This window comes from Mauremys reevesii, linkage group 3 (assembly GCF_016161935.1).
Source record: "Mauremys reevesii isolate NIE-2019 linkage group 3, ASM1616193v1, whole genome shotgun sequence".
NCBI classification, from domain to species: Eukaryota; Metazoa; Chordata; order Testudines; family Geoemydidae; genus Mauremys; species Mauremys reevesii.
This window is the reverse complement of record NC_052625.1, coordinates 6,190,174-6,209,065: the sequence shown is the minus strand read 5'-3', so window position 1 is coordinate 6,209,065 and position 18,892 is coordinate 6,190,174. Positions and strand designations below refer to the sequence as shown.

Sequence of the window (18,892 nt, the reverse complement as noted above, 5' to 3'; positions counted from 1 at the left end):
AGTCACAAGACTGAGGTCCCAGTTATTCTGATATGCCCTGAATATGAACATTGGACTATAACCTATAAACTGTTTCTGAAAGAACTCTTTGCAACTACAAAGCTCACCATCTCTGCTATGAATCTGCACCTAAATAAATTGAATTCCTGTCTGTCTGTATGTTGATCTTTTAACCATACACTCTCTCTCTTTTGTTTTTTAATAACGTTTAGTTTAGTTAATAAGAATTGGCTGTAGCAAGTATTTGTGTAAGATCTGGAATAGTCAATAACCTGGGAGGTGATGTGTCCGATCCTTTGGGAATGGTAGAACCTTCTCTTTTATATGATGAAATAAGATTTTCAGGGATCTTCAACATATTTGACGTGGGTACCTGGATGGAGGCCTGAGGCTGGATCACTTTAAGGAAACTGTGTTGTTTGGACTTCTGAGTAACCAGTGAGGTAATAAAGAAGCTGTTTTATGCTGGCTTGGTGAATCTAAGTATCGGAATATCCACCAGCTTTATGGGGATTGTCTGCCCCATGCTTTGCAGTTCACCCTAACTGAGTGACCATAGCTGGTCCCCGCTGGGACCCTGGTCACAAGTTAATATTCAAAGAACAGGGCTAAAGAATCTGGCTTGCTGACCCGTGAGTCACCCTCTTCTGAGTATGCTAAAAAGGGTGACCAGACTTCTAAATGCCTGTCCTCTTCTTTAGCACTTCTCTTGGTGTGAAAGCTCTTCCGTTACAGGGACAGACCATGTTTCACTGTGCCCCAATTCCAGAAGAGGAGGGATTGGAGAAGGTGGCTATTGAAAACTGCTCAGCTGTCTGAATTGTTAGAATAAGTCCCAAGGGAGAGGGATTAGTAAGCAGAAAGAAGGTGAGGTGTTTAAAGATACCGGAAAAATGCATCACATGGCTGTGTGATTTGTCACATAGACAGTACTTCGACATGTGTCGTATGTGGAGCTCTATATTATCGGTATTGCCATCCCTGAGCGTTCAAAATTCATGAGTCAGGCCCTCCAAAATCATGAGATTGGCTTAAAAAGCACAAGACTTAAAAAAAATACATGCGGGATCCCTTTATTTGCCATCTGGCTTTTGAGCTTTCAGGGTTCACGTTTTCTCTGCAGTCACAACAGCTAGGAAGTTTCAGTTAAAAACAAAAAAGCCCACTGAGATTTTTCATGTAATCACCTGATTCCAGGAGCTGGGACTTTTAAGAACAACTTCAAATATGGTGAGATTCACCATACAATCACAAGACTTGGCATAACTGTGTTTTACATACTTAGAGACATACACTTAGATTGTAAGCTCTTTGGGGCAGGGGCTAATCTTTTGGTTCTGTGTTTATACAGTGCCTAGCACAACGGGAGCTTTGGTCCATGACTTGGGGCTTCTCGGTGTTCCTGCAATTCAAATGAGTAATAATAATTATTAATAATAAAACATATAAGGTCTGATTCTTTCTGATACTCAGGCCTCTGTGCATCATTTTTGGTAGCGTAAAGGGGGTGCAAATTACATGTATAATTACTTTACGGCCACGTCGTACTGCTAAACAGTGCAAAGGGCCTAAGTGTAATTGAGAACTAGAACGAGATGATGGATTGGTAAAAGCCTCCATAGCTGTGTTATGTGGTTGGGTTCAGTGGAAGTGCGCATCAGACGTACATGCTAAAAAAGCCACAGGTGCGAACATGCCAACAGCTGTAGCTGTGCAGTGCATCGGGACATGCTGGCTTAAGATATATCAACCAGCAAGAATCACAAGGGCTTGTTCCAGTCTCAGTATAACATTTCTGCTAAACATTCAAAACTGCAAGCATGAACTCTGACTGGCTGGAGATAAGACTAACCTTATTTCATAGCCATACACATAATACACAATACTGATTGTGCACACGCGTTTAACCATTGTGCAGCAAAAACAACAGTGGAGTAAATGGAAGCGGCTATAAAAGAAGCCTAAGAACAAAAGAAACCCTTTTGTTTGCTCTCTCAGTACCCATGACCGTATGTATTGTGTGTATCTCCAGTGTTTCTCTGATCAAGCAGAGCAGTGAGCAATAAACCGTAGAAATGAATCCTTGAATAAACTCACTGCAGTCTGAACATCTACAATAAATATTTCATTTTCAGTCATTAGAATTCATTACTGCAAAGGTACAGAGAATCCCATCTGATCCAGCATTGTTAGGCAAGAGTCAGGCCTTGTACCATTGTTACAGTGTATGGGATAGAGCCAGCAATGACTCTTGTGAGGGGCGGGTGCTGCATGATTTATAAATGTACTCAACAGCACTTTGCTATTTCAGTTGTTTGTTTTCAGTAGTTGAAAGTGGAGATGCCTGTAAGACATTAGCAAGATGATTTATGATTGATATGGAAACATAACTTGGTTTCTTTAAATTGTAACTCATGTCACTCTAAGGTAAACGCCACCCTTCTGTCTTCCATGTAGGCACATTTTCCCCCACCGCAAGGAGTCAGAATGCAAGAATTTAACATTTTTAAATATATTGGGGGCACTGACAGCAGGGCCTCCCCCGGGCTGGGGGGGGGTAAGTGGGGCAATTTGCCCTGGGCCCCACAAGGGACAGCATGAGGAGGTTGTGTTACTGCTCTCCATGCTCTGCCTGCCCATCAGCTGAGAACTCTCATCAGCCTTTTGGGAGAGCGGCATTATCTTTATTCAAATATTGCAAATAACCGTCCTGTTAATTGATTTGCTGACCCTGAAGGAAGCAGTTCTAGGGGAACACTGTGGGTCAGGTGCTCATTTGCACCAAGGCCCCTTGTGACAGAGTGTGAGTAGGGTTGGGCTGACACCACTCTGGGCACTTGGTAAGCATCCCCACATGGGGCAAATTAGAGAGAGAATTGGTTAGGGATGGAATGATTAATCAATGATCGTGGTGGCTCAGCTCATCAGGGGAGGACAGCTAAGAGAGAGATGGGAAGAAGAAGAGAGGGGAGAGGTAGGCTGGAGGGAAAGGCCAGAGAAACCCAGGATTGCAGAGAGGTGAGATCTCTTTTCCCCTCTCACCCTGTGCTTGGGGAGAATGTAAGACAAGTGAGCTGCGGGGAACGCGTTCTGTTATATTCACACTGTAAATAAGGCACTTGGTTTTGCATTTGCCATGTGTTCTGTGTGAGGACTGTTTGCACGCAGAATCCAGGGTGAGGAAATCTGGCCCGGTGAGAACCCTTGGCGCCTGTCTGGCGTGTGTGTGAATGGGAATCTGGCTCTGTATGTTGTTGTAATTGCACTGGTTCTAATAGTTTTGAATCAGAATTAGCCCCCAGTGCTATTAAAGACAATCCAGGGTTTCCATGAGCACTTGCATGTTTTATACCACTAGATTCAAACAATTCACTCGGGTGGTCCGGCAAGGCGCTGAACGCTGCAGCAGGGGACTACGTATGGAGCAATCTCCACCTTGTATGAATGAGTCCTGAAGCCAAAGTCTGAAGTTGCAGTTCAGTTCAGAACTAGTCCTTCTAATGTATTAATAGAGCATCTGGAAGCTGCTGTACCACTTCTTCGCTCGCTTCACACGGCACTAGGCTCTAGCTCAAACAGATGTTATGGGCTTGACGCAGGAATGACAGACTGGGTTAAGTTTTCTGGCCTGTGTTACACAGGACGTCAGACTAGACGATCGTAATAGTCCCTTCTGGACTTTAAATCTATGGGTCAAATGTAACCTCAGCATATGGCCGGGTATTCCACATCTTGTTCTAACCATTATTAGCTTTTAGGGTTGGAGCTTTTAGTAACTTGATGCGCTTTCAAGGGCATTTATTCTGCGCATCCAGAGTTTCCCCGTTAATATGGTCTGTACTGAGCCCACGTCCTTCTGTACCCTCACCATGCTGGGGAGCAATCAGAGCGACTGAGGGCTGAGAGCAGCTGGTGCTACTGAAAGCGTGTGTCTGAGCCCTGCCTGGGGCAGCTCCGTTCTGTGACCTCCCACTGCTGAGTGGCTATTTGGAGAACTGAGTTCTGCGAGCAGCTGGTGCTATCCTGTCCCTGTGAGTTTGAACTGTATCAGCCTTTTCCCTTCTGTGACCTCACCCTGAGGCTTGTTAGCTGGGAAATGGAATTCCAAGAACTAGCTCTTTATCCTTGGAGTTTTGGTAGGGCCTATAGCAATGTCAAGTTACTAAAACTGAAGAGCTATTAATTACTACTGTTATTGCAGAGGCCTCGAGCAGGTTAGGGCCCATGTTGGAAGGTGCTGTATAAACAAATCGTAAATTTAATCACGGTATTTCCAGCCCCAAGTGAGTCAGGCTCCAAAAACCACAAGATTGGCTTAAAATTCCTGAGATTTTTGTAAAAAACATACATTTTGGGTGCTTTTTATTTGCCTTAGGTTTTGAGCCTTTATGGTTCACCTAGGTCACGTTTTCAATCTCTTCTCCATACCTGCCTCTTTAGGCACCTAAATACATTGACTTCAGTAGGAGATGAGTTAGCCAAATGCTGAGTGCTTTTGAAAATCCACCCCTGAATTTCCTGGCTCTGTGTGGTCTGGTTCTCATTTACACTAAGGGTTTGTCTACACTGCCCCGCAGTTCGGACTACAGGGTGTGAATAGTAGCAAAGTGAAAAGTGCTGTGCAGGAACTCTCTCATGTGGAACTCCGTTAACCTTTTGGTTTGCACCTGCAGCGGCCACACAGGGGAGTTACAGCGGAGCACTTCGGTGCACGCTGCTATTCGGACCCCGTTGTCCGAACTGTTGGCCAGTGTAGACATAGCCTTAAACACCTTTTCCAGCTCTCTAGCAACGTAAAGCGTCCTTTTAATGAACGTAAATGCCATTCACCTGAACCCTGAAAATTGTTGATAAAAAAAGTCATCAACATATTGTTTTGGAGTCTAGGTCATTGTATTTTTAATGAGGAGTTTGGTAAAAATGTAGAATTCAGAATTTTTCAACCCTAATTTGTACCCAATTTAAGGGCCATCTGCTCTGCCATAATGGTGTGGAGGAGCCTTAGAGCAATACAGGTAATAAACTGGCTTTTTGCTCCCTGATGGATTTGAAATTATACAAGCAAAGAAGTTAGTTTAGAAATACGCTGAAGTTATTTCTGGTTCCTGAGTCTTCCACCTTATCTGACTGCAGAGTTTTGGTTATAAAACATAGACTGGTGGGCCAACAACCCTTGTGTTTTATTCCCCCACCACTGGAGTCAATGTCAAAACTCCCATTGGCTTTATCTGGGACAAGAGCAGGTCCCAGAGTAGTTAGCCTGGCGAGAAAAGAGTAAAGAATTTTGTTTAAAACCCTATTACAGCTCCAAGAGCTATTGATCAGGTAGAGAATGTTATTCAAATCTTTGCAGTGACCAGTTTTTCATTTAAACTGAGATAGCGAAAGGAGAGTTGACCTGAGTTCATAGGTTTCTCGGGTCTCAAGTGCATCTTTTTATATACTTCTCACACAGTCCCTAGAGCTGGTGGGTTCCATTGTTTGTAATTAGATTTGACAGCTCTAAAAGTAACACTGCTAATATCTTTTTTTTTTAAGGCAGAAGTACCCTCTTGGTTACATGAAATCCTAATGTCATTTATCCCATGAAAACAAAGAACCCTCTATAGTACAAATGTAGGAATCGGTACTAGTTCCCTTCAGTAATGCAACTTTGCTATTGTGAATCCAAGGTTTCTATGGAAACCTCTACAGCTCACTTTGTCTTGGGAGCTGCATTTAAAAAAATTTTTTGGAGGGGAACCATCAAATAAATGGGGGGAAGGGTGGAGGGAGAAGAGAGGTTTCCAGGTTGGTGAGAGCGAATATTTTTGGTAATGTTCAAGTGACTGATGAAGTGTTATGTTCTTTGTGCATCTGTTCTCCATAGCAGCATGCAAACCACTCGGAGGTCGCGCGCTCTCTGCTACTCTGAACAAAGAGGAGGTTCTGTAATACTTTTCCGTTCAAAGGATTTTCACTTGTAATGCAGATGATTTTGTAAGGCAGTTAAAGCTTAGGAGAAGATAAGCAGGATTCTGATTTAATAAACGCCATGCTGATTTTAAAAAATGGCAAAAATTCATTCCAGCTACCCATTTTATTTTGACTGAAATATAACAGCTCCTTACCAAGCAAGGATAAACATCCTCATCACATCTTGACGAGGGAATATGCTCTTATGTGTCCTTTTGAACATTTTGATTAAAATTAACAGCCGCAGGATTAGTCCTGATCTCTTATATGTTAGTGTATATCAATGTGTGTGTTGTAAAATCAATAGCTGATGTTATAACGTGATAACCACCATGTTTGAGATCAGAATGACACCCCTTGTCTCTACTGCTGCTCTGTAGCAGCAACTAAATAAATAGTTAAAGAATTGGGGCCAGACCCCTAGTGGATGTAAAACAACATAACTCCAATTTCATTTAGACAAGCTGAGGATCTGGCCCTTGATTATTTGTTATTAACAAGTTAGTCCCTAAAATGCCATCTGGCTAATTCAGATTCTACCTCTTTTAGTATCCAAGAGCTCCTATGTATACTTTTTTTAATTGCTAATAAAATGTTGCTTACAATAGAGTGCACTTTAAAATTTGAGCTGTTCAAGCAGCCAGTCCTCTCTGAGGACATCACTCTTTCATTTTTCGCGCGTTCAAAAAAAAAAGTGAATTGCAGGCATTTCAACACTGAAATTCATAGGAACAATAGTAATAAGGGCCCGATACTGCTGACTAATATCGAACCTAATATCTACATAAAAAATCTTCATGGAAAAACTGATGCTGTATGGAAATCGTATTCTCCTGCAGAGTTTGTAAGCCAAGCTTCCTGCAGACATTGAAGGCCAGAATCAGTACGACTGGACAGAAACTCAGCAGGAGTCATTTATTCTGTGGTTTCAGGTTTATTTATAAGTTTTTCTGGTACAATCAAAATAAAAGACTGGCAAAGTCCCTGCCCACCTTCTCTCCCTGAAGCTGCACAATCTGAAGACCCTGTAATAAACTAAACACCCAACATGCAGTTCAAACAGGGCAGCTGTTGTCCGAGTAGCTTCCAAGTAGCTTCCTCCATTTCTTCAGAGAAAGGAGCTCCTTTTTTTGTAAGACACTGCTCGTATCTGTGTTCATCTGTACCTGATTCATCCCCACCAACATCCTCTAACACAAAATGCAGCAGATAGCTTATGCAAATTTGCAGTCTTTTGTAACTCCATGAATTCAGACACAAGCCATTCAAAGCGCTTGCCTTCCGACTATGTCTTGATAACCTAGTGAGAGACATCTTAGAAAAACCTTGGGTAAAGAGGCGTCGTGCTAGAGAGGTGGGAGAGCTGAATTTGGATTGGATTAAATGTTTCTGTTATGCACAGAAGGAGTGAGGGCTGGGATTCCTCATCCCTTTCCAGCTGCTTGCAGCTTGCTCTATTTTTATGCTCTATTTTTTTCCTACCTGCCTGTACCTTAGTCTGTCTCCTTGAAAGAGTACAGACACTGGGTAGGAGACTGAATTTTTATTATCTCCATGTGTCAAAAATTGTCATGCTAAATTATTTTATGCCTATGTGCGTGTGGGGGAGGGGTGAGTAGCTACTTGTGTGTTAGTGAATCATTATGTACATTCATAAAACCATGCCTGTCATGTTTCCTTCGCAATCCCTGGGTAGTTGTGATTGATTGTGAAAATCTCTTGGAAGGAAGATGTGATGTGAACGTTTGCCTTTCACATAACAGCGCCGTAGCTGAGGAAAATTGAATCATTTAAGATAGTTTTCACCTCATTGCCCTTTATCTTTGCCTTCCGTGGTGTTTTATTATTATTTTTTTTAAACTCCAGTATTAGTGCTGGAATCTGTTTAAATAGATACTTAGACAGTAAATTCTTTGAGGCAGGCAGTGTGTCTTAGTATGTATTTGTACAGTGCCGAGCACAAACAGGGAGAGAGGGGAGATCTTGATTGGGGCATCTGGGTGCTACCACAAAATAAAATAGTAATAATAAAATACCCATTGCATCGTCTACCTAAGGGTCACAGACGTCAGTCCACATAAAAGGCCAAATTCTGCCATTTGAGGCATTCACGTGGCTTCATTTGTGGCCCACAGAGTGGGTGTAGATGAAGTGTACAGCCAAGTGTGCTTTGTCCTCTGATTGCTGGAGACAGTGGGTGATACCTGGCTGGATGTTTGCCTTTGCCGCAGATTGCTTTTAGTAAGGTCCTGTTGAATAATAACTATGTAATTGCACCAGCTCTAGGTTACCCTTCAGACTGTGTGCGCTAATGGGCCTGTCTTTGCCAATTGTGGGTATATTGTAGCATGGGGCAGTGAACAAATTGTGCTTGCTAGCTACTTCCCTGCTTTCACTCACCTGATGCCTGGTGTGACAGAAAGACTGTCCTGTTTCACAGGGTTGGCCTGTCTATAAGATTTATTTGTCGTAGGATCTCTTTTCCTACACTGTGGGCTTGTCTTCATTGCAACAGTTAGCGTCAGTTAGTACACACGAGGTATTCTGGAGTGAGAGCAGAGCCATCATTCTGCAAAACATCACCACGGGCTCGTCTTATTTGCAGGGTTAGCTTGCGCTATAACTTGAGTTTCGTCACAGCCCGACTTCCGTCCACACACACAAATCTTTAGCTCCAGTTAAGTGGTGCTTGTCTTCTAGCAATGAAGACAAGCCCATAGAGGACTCGGGGCATGTCAGCATGGGCTTGGGACTAGGGGTATATAATATACCTGAGCGGCCAGCCTGTACTGCCGCCTCTGCAGCTGTGGTGTCACAGCTATTGTTATTTAAGCTAGCTAGATCAAAACTAGCTTAGGGATGTCTATGCATACTGCAGTTACACCTCTGATTGCACTGTAGACATACCCTCTGTGGTATTAATCATGGAAAGATTAATATTAAGATCTCCTCTGTACTTTTATATTGGCTCACACCCTAGTTTGATGATAACTTTGGCAGGACTTATAAGAACATAAGAATGGCCATGCCGGGTGAGACCAATGGTCCATCTAGCCCAGTTCTTGTCTTCCGACAGTGGCCAATGCCAGGTGCTTCAGAGGGAATGAACAGAACAGGGAATCATCAAGCGATCCATCCCCTGTCGCCCATTCCCAGCTTCTGGCTTATGACACATTATAACACTGCATTTTTACACTCTCTGAAATGTGTTGTTAGAAATGCTAAACTGCTCTTTTGGTCAGAAAAGTGATGATGTGAAAATGGCAGTTTTTCACCTGGCAGCTCTGCTCCCTGTGTGTATTTAGTCCTCACTGCTTACGTTAGTCACATTAGGATGTAGCTTTTTACTCCTCTTACACGGCAGAGGTAATCCAGCTATGGGAGAGTGGGCTGGATTGTTTTTGATGTAATCATCTACAGAATTGTTAATTACATTCCAACTGTAGAACTGTATTAATGATAATGATGTGAAAGCCAAGAAGAACATAGCTTGATTTTTGGACTTCTGGTTGAATGTGTAGGGCTGTTGGTTAGCAAAAACAACAGCTTTTTATTTGTTAGCTGAGCAAACGCAATCTGGAGTTATTGAGCGACATGACACATTTGGAAGGCCATTTCGACAACTGCTTTTCAGCATATAACTGAAAGCTATTCCGGCAACCTAACAGGCTGACAATCTTTAAATGCTTTTTAATCCAATTAACACATGTAGCGTTAACACAGCTTTTCATTAAATGAAAATAATTTGCCTTTATTTGACTAACAAAACCACATTTGCAATACTAATCAACACATTATCCATCTCTATTACATGCCTCTTTAGACGGGGGTAGTAATTGTCTGCTCACCTTGGAAATAGTTTGGCTAATCCCGCAAAATACCTTATTTACTGACAGCAAATCGAATGATCTAAGCAAGTGAGAGGTGTGGGTTTTGTTTTGTCTTGTTTGCACTCTAGTTAGTCGATAGTTTTCCATAACACTTGTTATGTTATTGGAGAGAATCAGTAAGTCTGTATTATACTGTAATAAAGTCTGGACTTGCATCCGGGGCCGGTAGAGGCGAACTGCAAACCATTGATATATGTACATTCAATACACTAGGCCTCATCCTCCCCTCCTGCTGTAAGGAAGGAGGGAAGCAAAAGCAGGTGCAACATGGATATAGGTGAGGAAGCAGTGGCTCCACTCCATTGGCTGCAGGCTTGTGACCGAGGTAGCTACAAGACAATTTAACCCTCTTTCAATTGTACGGCAATTAGTGTCGTTAGTGGCTTGCAACACCAGCATTTGATTGGCCAAAATGCATTAATACTGAACAGGTTTGAATCTGTTTCTTTTCAGTTTCAATATTAAAGGATACAGATTCCTAAAGAATCCACAACCCAAAGCAGTCTGACCGAGCAAAGAGACTAGGGGCCAAATTCTGATCTCAGTTACACTGCTGTAAGCCCTCTGTTTTCAATGAAGTTATTCTAGGTTTACATCAAGAGTAACTGAGATCAGAAACTGGGCCTGTTTTTTCTCATGATGGACAGTTAAAATGCATCTGATTTGGTATTTCTTTCCGTCATATTATTTGAAATAATTATGTCTCTGCATGAAGTTTCTTCATGGTTCACTTCTACCAACAGATGCTCTCTTCTAAGCTAATTAGACCATGGAGTTTGCCTGAATCCTACAGCATTACTGCAGAGTAAACATTCATATTCTTCATTCAGAGCAATAATAACTTTGCCTTTGAGTCTGCTGCAGGGGAAAAGCTATTATTTGAAATGAATACAGAACATCCAATGGAATCTTCTCTCATACAGGCAAAAATACATCTAAATATAGAGCAGCTGTTATCTGTGCAGAGTGTGTTTACTGGACTCTGCAACTGGGGTCTGGTTTGAAAGACACACCAACCCCACACAAACTAGCATGCAAGCTTTGATTAGGAACAGTAGGAGTAGGAGCTGGAACTCTTACCAGTGATATTGGCCCTGGGTGTAGCAACCTGAAACAGGACTTATTTCAAGCAATTTATTTATGCACTGGAATGCTACTGAAGTGAAGATATAAGCAGCTGGTAGTGTCTTAGCCCTTACAAAGAGGGCACACATGTTCAAATGTGATTTGCTGGCCTGCTGGCTGATCTTGGTCAAGGCACTTACCGCCTTGTGCCTCAGTTTCCCCATCTGTAAAATGGGGATAATGCTCCTGCTCTCCTTTGTGAAGCACTTTGAGCTCTATGGATAAAAAGTGCTGTATAAAAGCTAGGAATTATCAGTGATTTCAAAAATGAAAGAAATAATAATATTTAGTCCTCATAATACTTCTAAGTGTCAGGTAATGTTAAGTGCATTTACCTTTTTCCTGGGGAGTAGCTTGGCAGTCACCAGCACATGTGACACATTCGCTTGATGAATAATATAGTGTTGGCACCATGCAACCTCCAAGCTGCTCTTCTCCAGCTAGGTGTTTCATGTTATGGCCGTGCAGGGTGAGGTTGTAGTGTCAATAAGTGTGTCGCACCAGTAAGGCACAGTGAAAATCTTTGCATTCAGAGTTCTTTGCTATTTTTCAGCATAGTTTGCTCTGAGAACTAACAAAGCTCTTGGTAGAGCTAGTGTCATACAGAAAGAGTCTTGCTCACCTTGGGGACATGGAGAAATGTTTTAGGTAAAAAGGAGTTTGGTTCTGATCCACAAATAATAAATTCAGGGCAAAGTTCAGAGGTGAGATCAAGGGTGTCTATAGTGACATAATTTGCACCTTTTCGTGCCTTCTCAACATGTAAATAATACCATCAGACACACCTTATATCATCCTCCATTTATCTAGAGCTAGTTGAAAATCAGAATTTTTGTCCCATTGGGAAAGGTCAATATTTTAACGTTTATTTTCACTCTGAATCAGGATGAAAAGCAAAAAATTTTCATGGCACAGAAACATCTGAAAAATGTTGGCCTGGAAATGTTGAAGCATTTTGCTTCAACTTGGTTCAACAATTATCCCCCAGAATTGCCATGGTTTCTCATGGTAGAGTTGAAAAGATTCGATTTTTAGTGGTAAATATTGGCAAATGTCAATTTCACCATTTATACACACTCCAACGAAATATTTCCATCCATGATGACTGAAATTTAAGGATAGGCAAAGTAAGAAAAGTTCACTTGAGAACTTACTAGAGTCAAAATCCAGTGATTTAAGCTTATTACAAATGGACTAGTGAATGAATAGTGAAAACAGGTAGGATTTGTTGTTTACTTTTATTATTGTGACACAGTGTTGACAATTTGTGTTTTAATGGTTTATAAAGCTTTAACTTTTTGAATCTCAGCGTCTACTGTCATTAAATAATTCTGACCCACTGCCCCCAATTTCGCACAACTGTGAAAATTCAAATCACTATAATTCTAAAAAACGCTTACAACCTATCATTTTGCTGAACTGTGAACATTTACACTGATAAAAATCTAAAAAAAATGCTTAAAATAAACATCGATATTATTCATCGAAATTGTTATTTAAAAACAAACAAACAAATTCTGCCAAGTCTATTCATGGGAATTGTAGTTCAAGTACCTCATGCCTCATTCTCACTGGGCCATACCGCTTTTCCCATGATACACCAGGGTTATGTGACTCCCATCATGCATCATCTTGGTTCAACCGGAGGAGAGACCTATGTGAGCTTGGGCAAGGCACTCTGGCCCAGATCCACAAAGGTATTTAGGTCCCCAGCTCCCAGGGGCTAAGTACACTAAGTGAACTAAGTACAATTGCTAGATATGAAAAACAAACAGGACCTCAGGGAAATGTCCTTTCTGCCAAAAGAAGAACTAGTTCGAAAGTATCTAGGCAGGTACATGTGCAGATCTTTTATTGCTCCAGAGGGAGATGGGTCCAAGCAGCCATCTGTTCATCAGGACGGCCCAGGGGATGATGCTGTATTTTATAGTGCTGTTAGTGCTATCCTACCATTGGAGCTGTGACATCTCCCCCACCCAGCAGAATACACAGGTGACGGTTCCTGTCACTTGTGGAGAGGAAACTGCCTCTATTGTACATCCACCCATGATAGCTGTGGGTGTCCACTCTGAAAATGATTGCTTCACTCTTGGTTTGGATTGTTCTCCTCCCTCCTGTGTGTTCAGATTGGATGGATGGTGTTTTCTGAGGGCGCAGATTATAATCTACATTTATTTCACTGTGGATCAAGCATCCACACCCCAATCACATTGTTAATGCCTTCTCTGCATACATCTCTGTATTATGTTTATTCCCCTGTCCAGACCAAAGTGGTGGCAGGAGAGGTCTGACTCAGAGACAAGACTCAGCTGTTCGTAATCATGATGAGTTTTGTGTATTCCAGGAGTGTATTATGCTGAGAAGACCATGGCAATAAATCATTTTGACTTTAAACATTTCTAGCACCTGCCATTCTTCTCCCCATCCCTTTCTGAGGGTTTTCCCTTTTCAAATACAAAACATTGTGTAAAAACTGCTTTGTGATCTGTATTACTGCACATCTGCTCAATCCAGAATAGAACATTTTCCTCTTTAACATTTTATGGAGTATGATGCTGAGCTTAGAATTTGTTCAGTATCTCCGAGGCATCTTCGTGAGATATAACGTTATGGTTGCTATGGCTCTGAATTACACAGTAAATATACACAGCTCTATAAATGGCCAGAGAACAGATTAAGCAAACTAACATAACAAGTAGCAGAAACCCATGGCACGGGATCCCATATTCATGTCTGTTGCAAGATTACCAACCTACAGAATGACTCATCTGTTTTTATTACCTTACTTTGCCATATATTGCATCTTTCCAATACCCCAATTAAGTGTTTCTTTTTTCTCCTTTCCCAGCTCTCCATGAATTCCCCAGCGACATCTTTACAAATGAGGACAGAAGACATGGAGCTGTAGTCCTGCATGTCCTCTGTGTAAGTGTTTTGACTTCATTTGCACTTTTTTTTAAACTGGAAGTAAAATATTATCGGACAAGCTGATGTCATTTTTTTATTCATCTGGTTTTTTGTTGTTCCAGTTTCTTCCCGTGGATATATGCTTATGCACAGAATTCCCAAGAGCCATTCTCAACCTCGTTTGAGAATAGCGAGTTACAAATAATTTTGATTCTTTAATATTACATCTTTTCCTTTATGTACGTTGCTATGCTTTTAAAGGCCACAATCCAGCATGTAAGTGCATGCTTAAATTTGCACAAGAATAATCTCATTTAAAATCAATGGGACTGTTCACGTGTTTAAAGTTAAACATTTTATGTGGAAATCATTGGGAGATAAGAATTATACAGCTTCAGGATCCCACTTTTACAGGCTGCTTTTTGGCATAGTATCTGCCTTTAATGTTCTCTGCTCACTTGCCATCTCTTTTACTTTTGATAGCTCTTCTTTGTGATGTTGTTATGCATTAGGCAAAAAAAAACAAAACATTTTTTTAAAATGAAAAATCAGTTAACGGGTTACAGTCTTCCATGAGAAACGAACAAGTAGAAGTGGTTTCAAGGGAAGGTACAATTGTAAGGCTGAAATGCCAGGAAAGCTTGAGGGAATCTGAACGCACAGTGTTAAATCTTGGAGCTTTTCATGGCAGGGACTACGTCTGTGCAACAGATAGCACAATATGCCGCCTAGTCTGGGCCAGTGTGCAGTACATCACATGAGCAGGGCCTGGCCCAGGAGTCAAACTTCTATGGGCCTGAGGCGCTCAGAATGAGCATCCTTTGAGCAGAGGAAGTTTGTAAGCAACTGGTGAGTGTGTGGTACAGGTCCCCCATGGTGCCAGATCCCCAGAGGGTATAAATCTGTTACAGGACCAGCTAGAAAGCCTGCACTTAAGCAGTAGTAGCTTATGCTTTTAGCTCTGAAATTCCCTGGTTCAGTCCCAGGTGTATCACCCAAGATGGTGGCCATTACATCAGGATACTCCCCATGCCTCACTAATTGCAATGTCACTGCCAGGCCTCTATAACTTTATCTTTTAGAAGTAATTTGATGCATTTTTGTAGTATTATGAGGGTACTCGGGTACTTCAGAGATGAGCACCATAGAAGTATCTATAAATAACAACAAATAAATCTAGTGCTCCACATTCTGCAGCATCACAAATACAATATTCTCTCTCCAGTACTGCCGAAAGCATTGCAAAGTCAGAGTCAGGCCTGAAAAATCATGAGAATTCAGAGGTAATACTACGATGGGATGTGTACCCCACACAGGCCCTGAAAGGGAAATGAGGGCCTCAGAGGCCAATTACATTATCTGGTTGCACCCAGAGAATGGACAAGGCTTAATTAGGGCTGAAGCCCAACTCAGGAGGAGCTGGGGAGTGATTATAAAGGCAGGAAGTTTAGAGCAGAAGAGGGCTGCAGGGAGAGAGTATGGAGTCATTCTGAGGTTAAAGAGGAGGAAGTCCAGAGGGGAAGCAACCTCTGGATCCTCCCCTGAGTAGACGAGGCTGGCAACTGGCCAGGAGTTGCATAGAACAGCTTCACTGGTGGGGAGCCCTAGCAAAAGGGCAGGAACTGGAGTCCCAGGGAAGGAGCCCTGAGAGTCATTTACTTGAAAGGGATGTAAGGTCAGGCTGGGAGTTTGCTAGGGGATTCCAGGAGAAGGCCCTGAGAGAAGGGAGGACTTAGAGTGGTTGTGGGGAGTAGGCCTCAGAAAGGCTGCACAGGAAGAACCCCAAGGAAGCAGCCACAAGGGCTTGGACTAAGCAAATCTTGGCTGCTGGGCTTAAGGTCCCTAGGCTGGAACACAGTGTAGTGGGAGGGCCCGACTTCCCCAACCCAGCCACTGGTATGATGGCATGAGGCTGCAAAAGGGACATGGACAACAAAAAGTCCTGAGAAAAGGGAGTGAGGCCCACAGAGCCCAGAGTCAAGGCCAAAGATGTGATACAGGGTCTTGGACTAAAAGGGTGGACTGAAAGGGTGGACTAAATCGTATCCTGGCCAGAGGGCTGAGTCACAGGAAGAGACAGCCACTGGAGGACCAGAGCGGCTGTCAGCAGGAGGCACTAGATGCAGCAAAAGCTACCATGCCACACCTGGCCACAAGAAGGTGCTCCCCAGAAGTAAGTCCATTCCTTACCAACACATTTTGGATTTTTTTTGTTTGCCTTCTGGTTTTGGAGCCTTTGGGTTCTAGTTTTCAAGCTTTTACACACAACCATGAGGGATAGAAATTGTTTTTAAATGAAAGCTGAGTGTCTTGTATAATCACATGACTCCAAGAGCCAGGGCTTTACGAAAAATGCCTAATATTATCAGGCTCAGGATACAATCTCGAAAGTTGGCAACACTGTCTCTCAATTACTTCTAGTAATAAAGAGCATGTGCCACAATTTGCAAGACTGGGATATTTGAAAATTGTCACAGAAGCACAGTTATCATGGGAGATCCCCTGCAATCACAACCGAAAGCTCAGATTTCGCAAAGTACTTAAGCACGTGCCTAGTTTTAACAAGTGAATAGTCCCATTGTAGTCAATGGAATTGCTCATGTACTTAAAATTAGATGTGCTTAAGTGCCTTTCTTTATTGGTGCTTTGAAATACTAAAGCAGTAATTATTGTACTCCAGGAACTGGGTAAAAATAATGAGTGTTTTGAAACTGGAATTGTGTGACGTAAACTCTGGTCTGCCAATCCATTATTCTACAGGACCTTATGCTCAGCAGCTGCTGTAATCTCAAAGAAATAGAAGTGCACTTCTCCCTCCAGAGCCTCTTATTAACTTCTGCACTGCAGATGAAAGACAATTCTTTTCCTTTTAATGTCTTTATAATTGATATAGAAGTGCCAAATTGTCCCCACTTCTCATGGGTGAGATGCATTTTCCAACAGCCAAGAAAATACCTGCTTCTGATGAATATTTAAAAACATTTTATATCTTTAGTCGGCTTAAATGAACAGTCACTGTTATAAATGTGTGATTCATGTTTGCCTTTCCCTTTCAAATTACAATGTATCAAATTCTGTCATCATGCAAATACTCTGCGTTATGATTTTTTTAAGAGCTAAGTGACTCCAATTATAAATTTGTTGTATAGCGTCAGTATTGGAAAGCTGAATATTTCCAAGGATTGGTGGCAAAATATTTGACTATGGGATTTCTGGAGTGTGTATCCTAAACCAGGGTTAGAGAAAGAGCTCATTTAGTGGCTTAGATTACAATTTTTACACCTGGGTGCTCAAAGAAAAGGTGCTTAAATAAGGATTCAGATTTTCAAAGGTGCTGAGTACCCAGTTGTTCCCGCTGATTACATAATGATTTTTGAGTGATCAGTGCTTCTGATCATGAAGCCATTTACTTTAAGGTGCCTAAATATGGATTTAGGAGCCTAATTTGAGGCATTCAGTTTGAATGTATCTACTCTTTGAGCAGCCTGAATTTTTTTAGGATACTTTGGTCATGTGCAAATATTCTAGGAAAAGAAATAGATGATCAAAAAAATCCCACTTCTCAGAAAGTTTTGCATGTGCCAGAGCAGGAAAAAGAATCCTGATGTCTGAGGAGGCCTAACTCTCACGTGACAATAGCTCTCCGATAGGCCAAATCTTTGTACTTGGGCCAAATGTAAAATCAGGCTGATCCTGCTTGCACTGACCTTTTATAAACTGCTTTGAGATCTGCCAACACCTCTGTAAGCAGGTGTAACCAAGGGCCGGACAGGTGCAATGTCTTTGCTGGGAGTCAGTGCGGCCTTGCATGGTAGGGATTGGCTGTGGAACCCAAACTATGGTTTGAATCTTAGGCTTGACGCTAAGCTCGCAGTGATGGTTTTAATTCTACTTACCGTCATTTGGTGACTATGCATGCTGGTGCCCTAGCTATGTAGGATGGGCTTTCCAAACTCCCTCAGTCCTACCTCTGCTCCATTGAAGTCCATTGTGGTTTTATCACAGACTTCAATGGGATCATACTTGGCTGAAACTGAGCACTTTGGGAACTTTCACCCATAGTGAGTGTGCTAGGGTGACCAGACAGCAAGTGTGAAAAATCAGGACGGGGCGGGGGGTAATAGGAGCCTATATAAGAAAAAGACCCAAAAAATCAGGACTGTCCCTACAAAATCAGGACATCTGGTCACCCTAGAGTGTGCACATCTTATGAGGTGGAATGAGGTGAGGCTGTCGAGTATCCCTGTCCTCTGTCACTCTGCGCTGAACACCATCTACTAAGGATTGAGGAAAATGGGTCATCTAGGGCCAGTCCCCTGCGCTGAGGCAGGGCTAAAGATGATCTAGACCATCCCTGACAGGTGTTTCTCTAACTTGTTCCTAAAAACCTCCAGTGACAGAGATTCCACAACCTCCCTAGGTAATTTGTTCCAGTGCTAAAATACCCTTACAGTTAGAAAGTTTTTCCTAATGTCTAACCTAAATCTCCCTTGCTGCAATACCGTATCATGCCACCCTTTCTTCTGTACTGCTGCTGGCAGCGGTGCTGCCTTCAGAGCTGGGCAAACGGGGAGCAGCAGCTGCTGGCCAGGAGCCCCGAGGTGCTGGGGCTGTGAACTGCCAACTGGAGGTGCCAGGGCTCCCCCCGGCAAGCCCCGGCACAAATTAAGCACTGTAGGCAACTAGTGGGATTTTCATAAGCACCCAGGTATCTTTAGGTGCTTAAATACCTTTGTAAAACTGGCCCTTGGTTACTGTGTCTTGAGTGATATGCAACTTTGCTTTGTCTAGTATTTTGTCAACCCATATTACTTTCTTTAATCACTGACTGTAAACTTACTCCTGAACTGTAGAAATGACTTTACTGGAAGCCTTTCACTCCATCCTAGGACAAAATATGAACCCCTGTATGTGTGATGTTCCACAATAAATTCCTATACTGTACAAGTTTCTAAGGTCTTAATAAAAGAAAAAAGATATTTTAAAAAGCGACCTAGACCCAGAAATTGCTTCAT

At 42.2% G+C, this 18,892-nt stretch overlaps 1 protein-coding gene across 8 annotated transcripts in view; it reads left to right on the top strand.

The window, feature by feature from the left end:
* Nucleotides 1-18,892, top strand: part of SLC24A3 (solute carrier family 24 member 3) — a 356,171-nt gene that overhangs the window by 199,226 nt on the left and 138,053 nt on the right. For all 8 annotated transcript variants that reach the window (XR_005595867.1, XM_039529110.1, XM_039529108.1 and 5 more), the window contains one exon: nt 13,819-13,895. Coding sequence is in view for 5 of the 8 variants with exons in the window: in XM_039529110.1 (XP_039385044.1) it covers nt 13,819-13,895 (77 nt within the window). In the remaining 3 variants the exon portion in view is untranslated. The remainder of the gene's footprint in view (nt 1-13,818; nt 13,896-18,892) is intronic.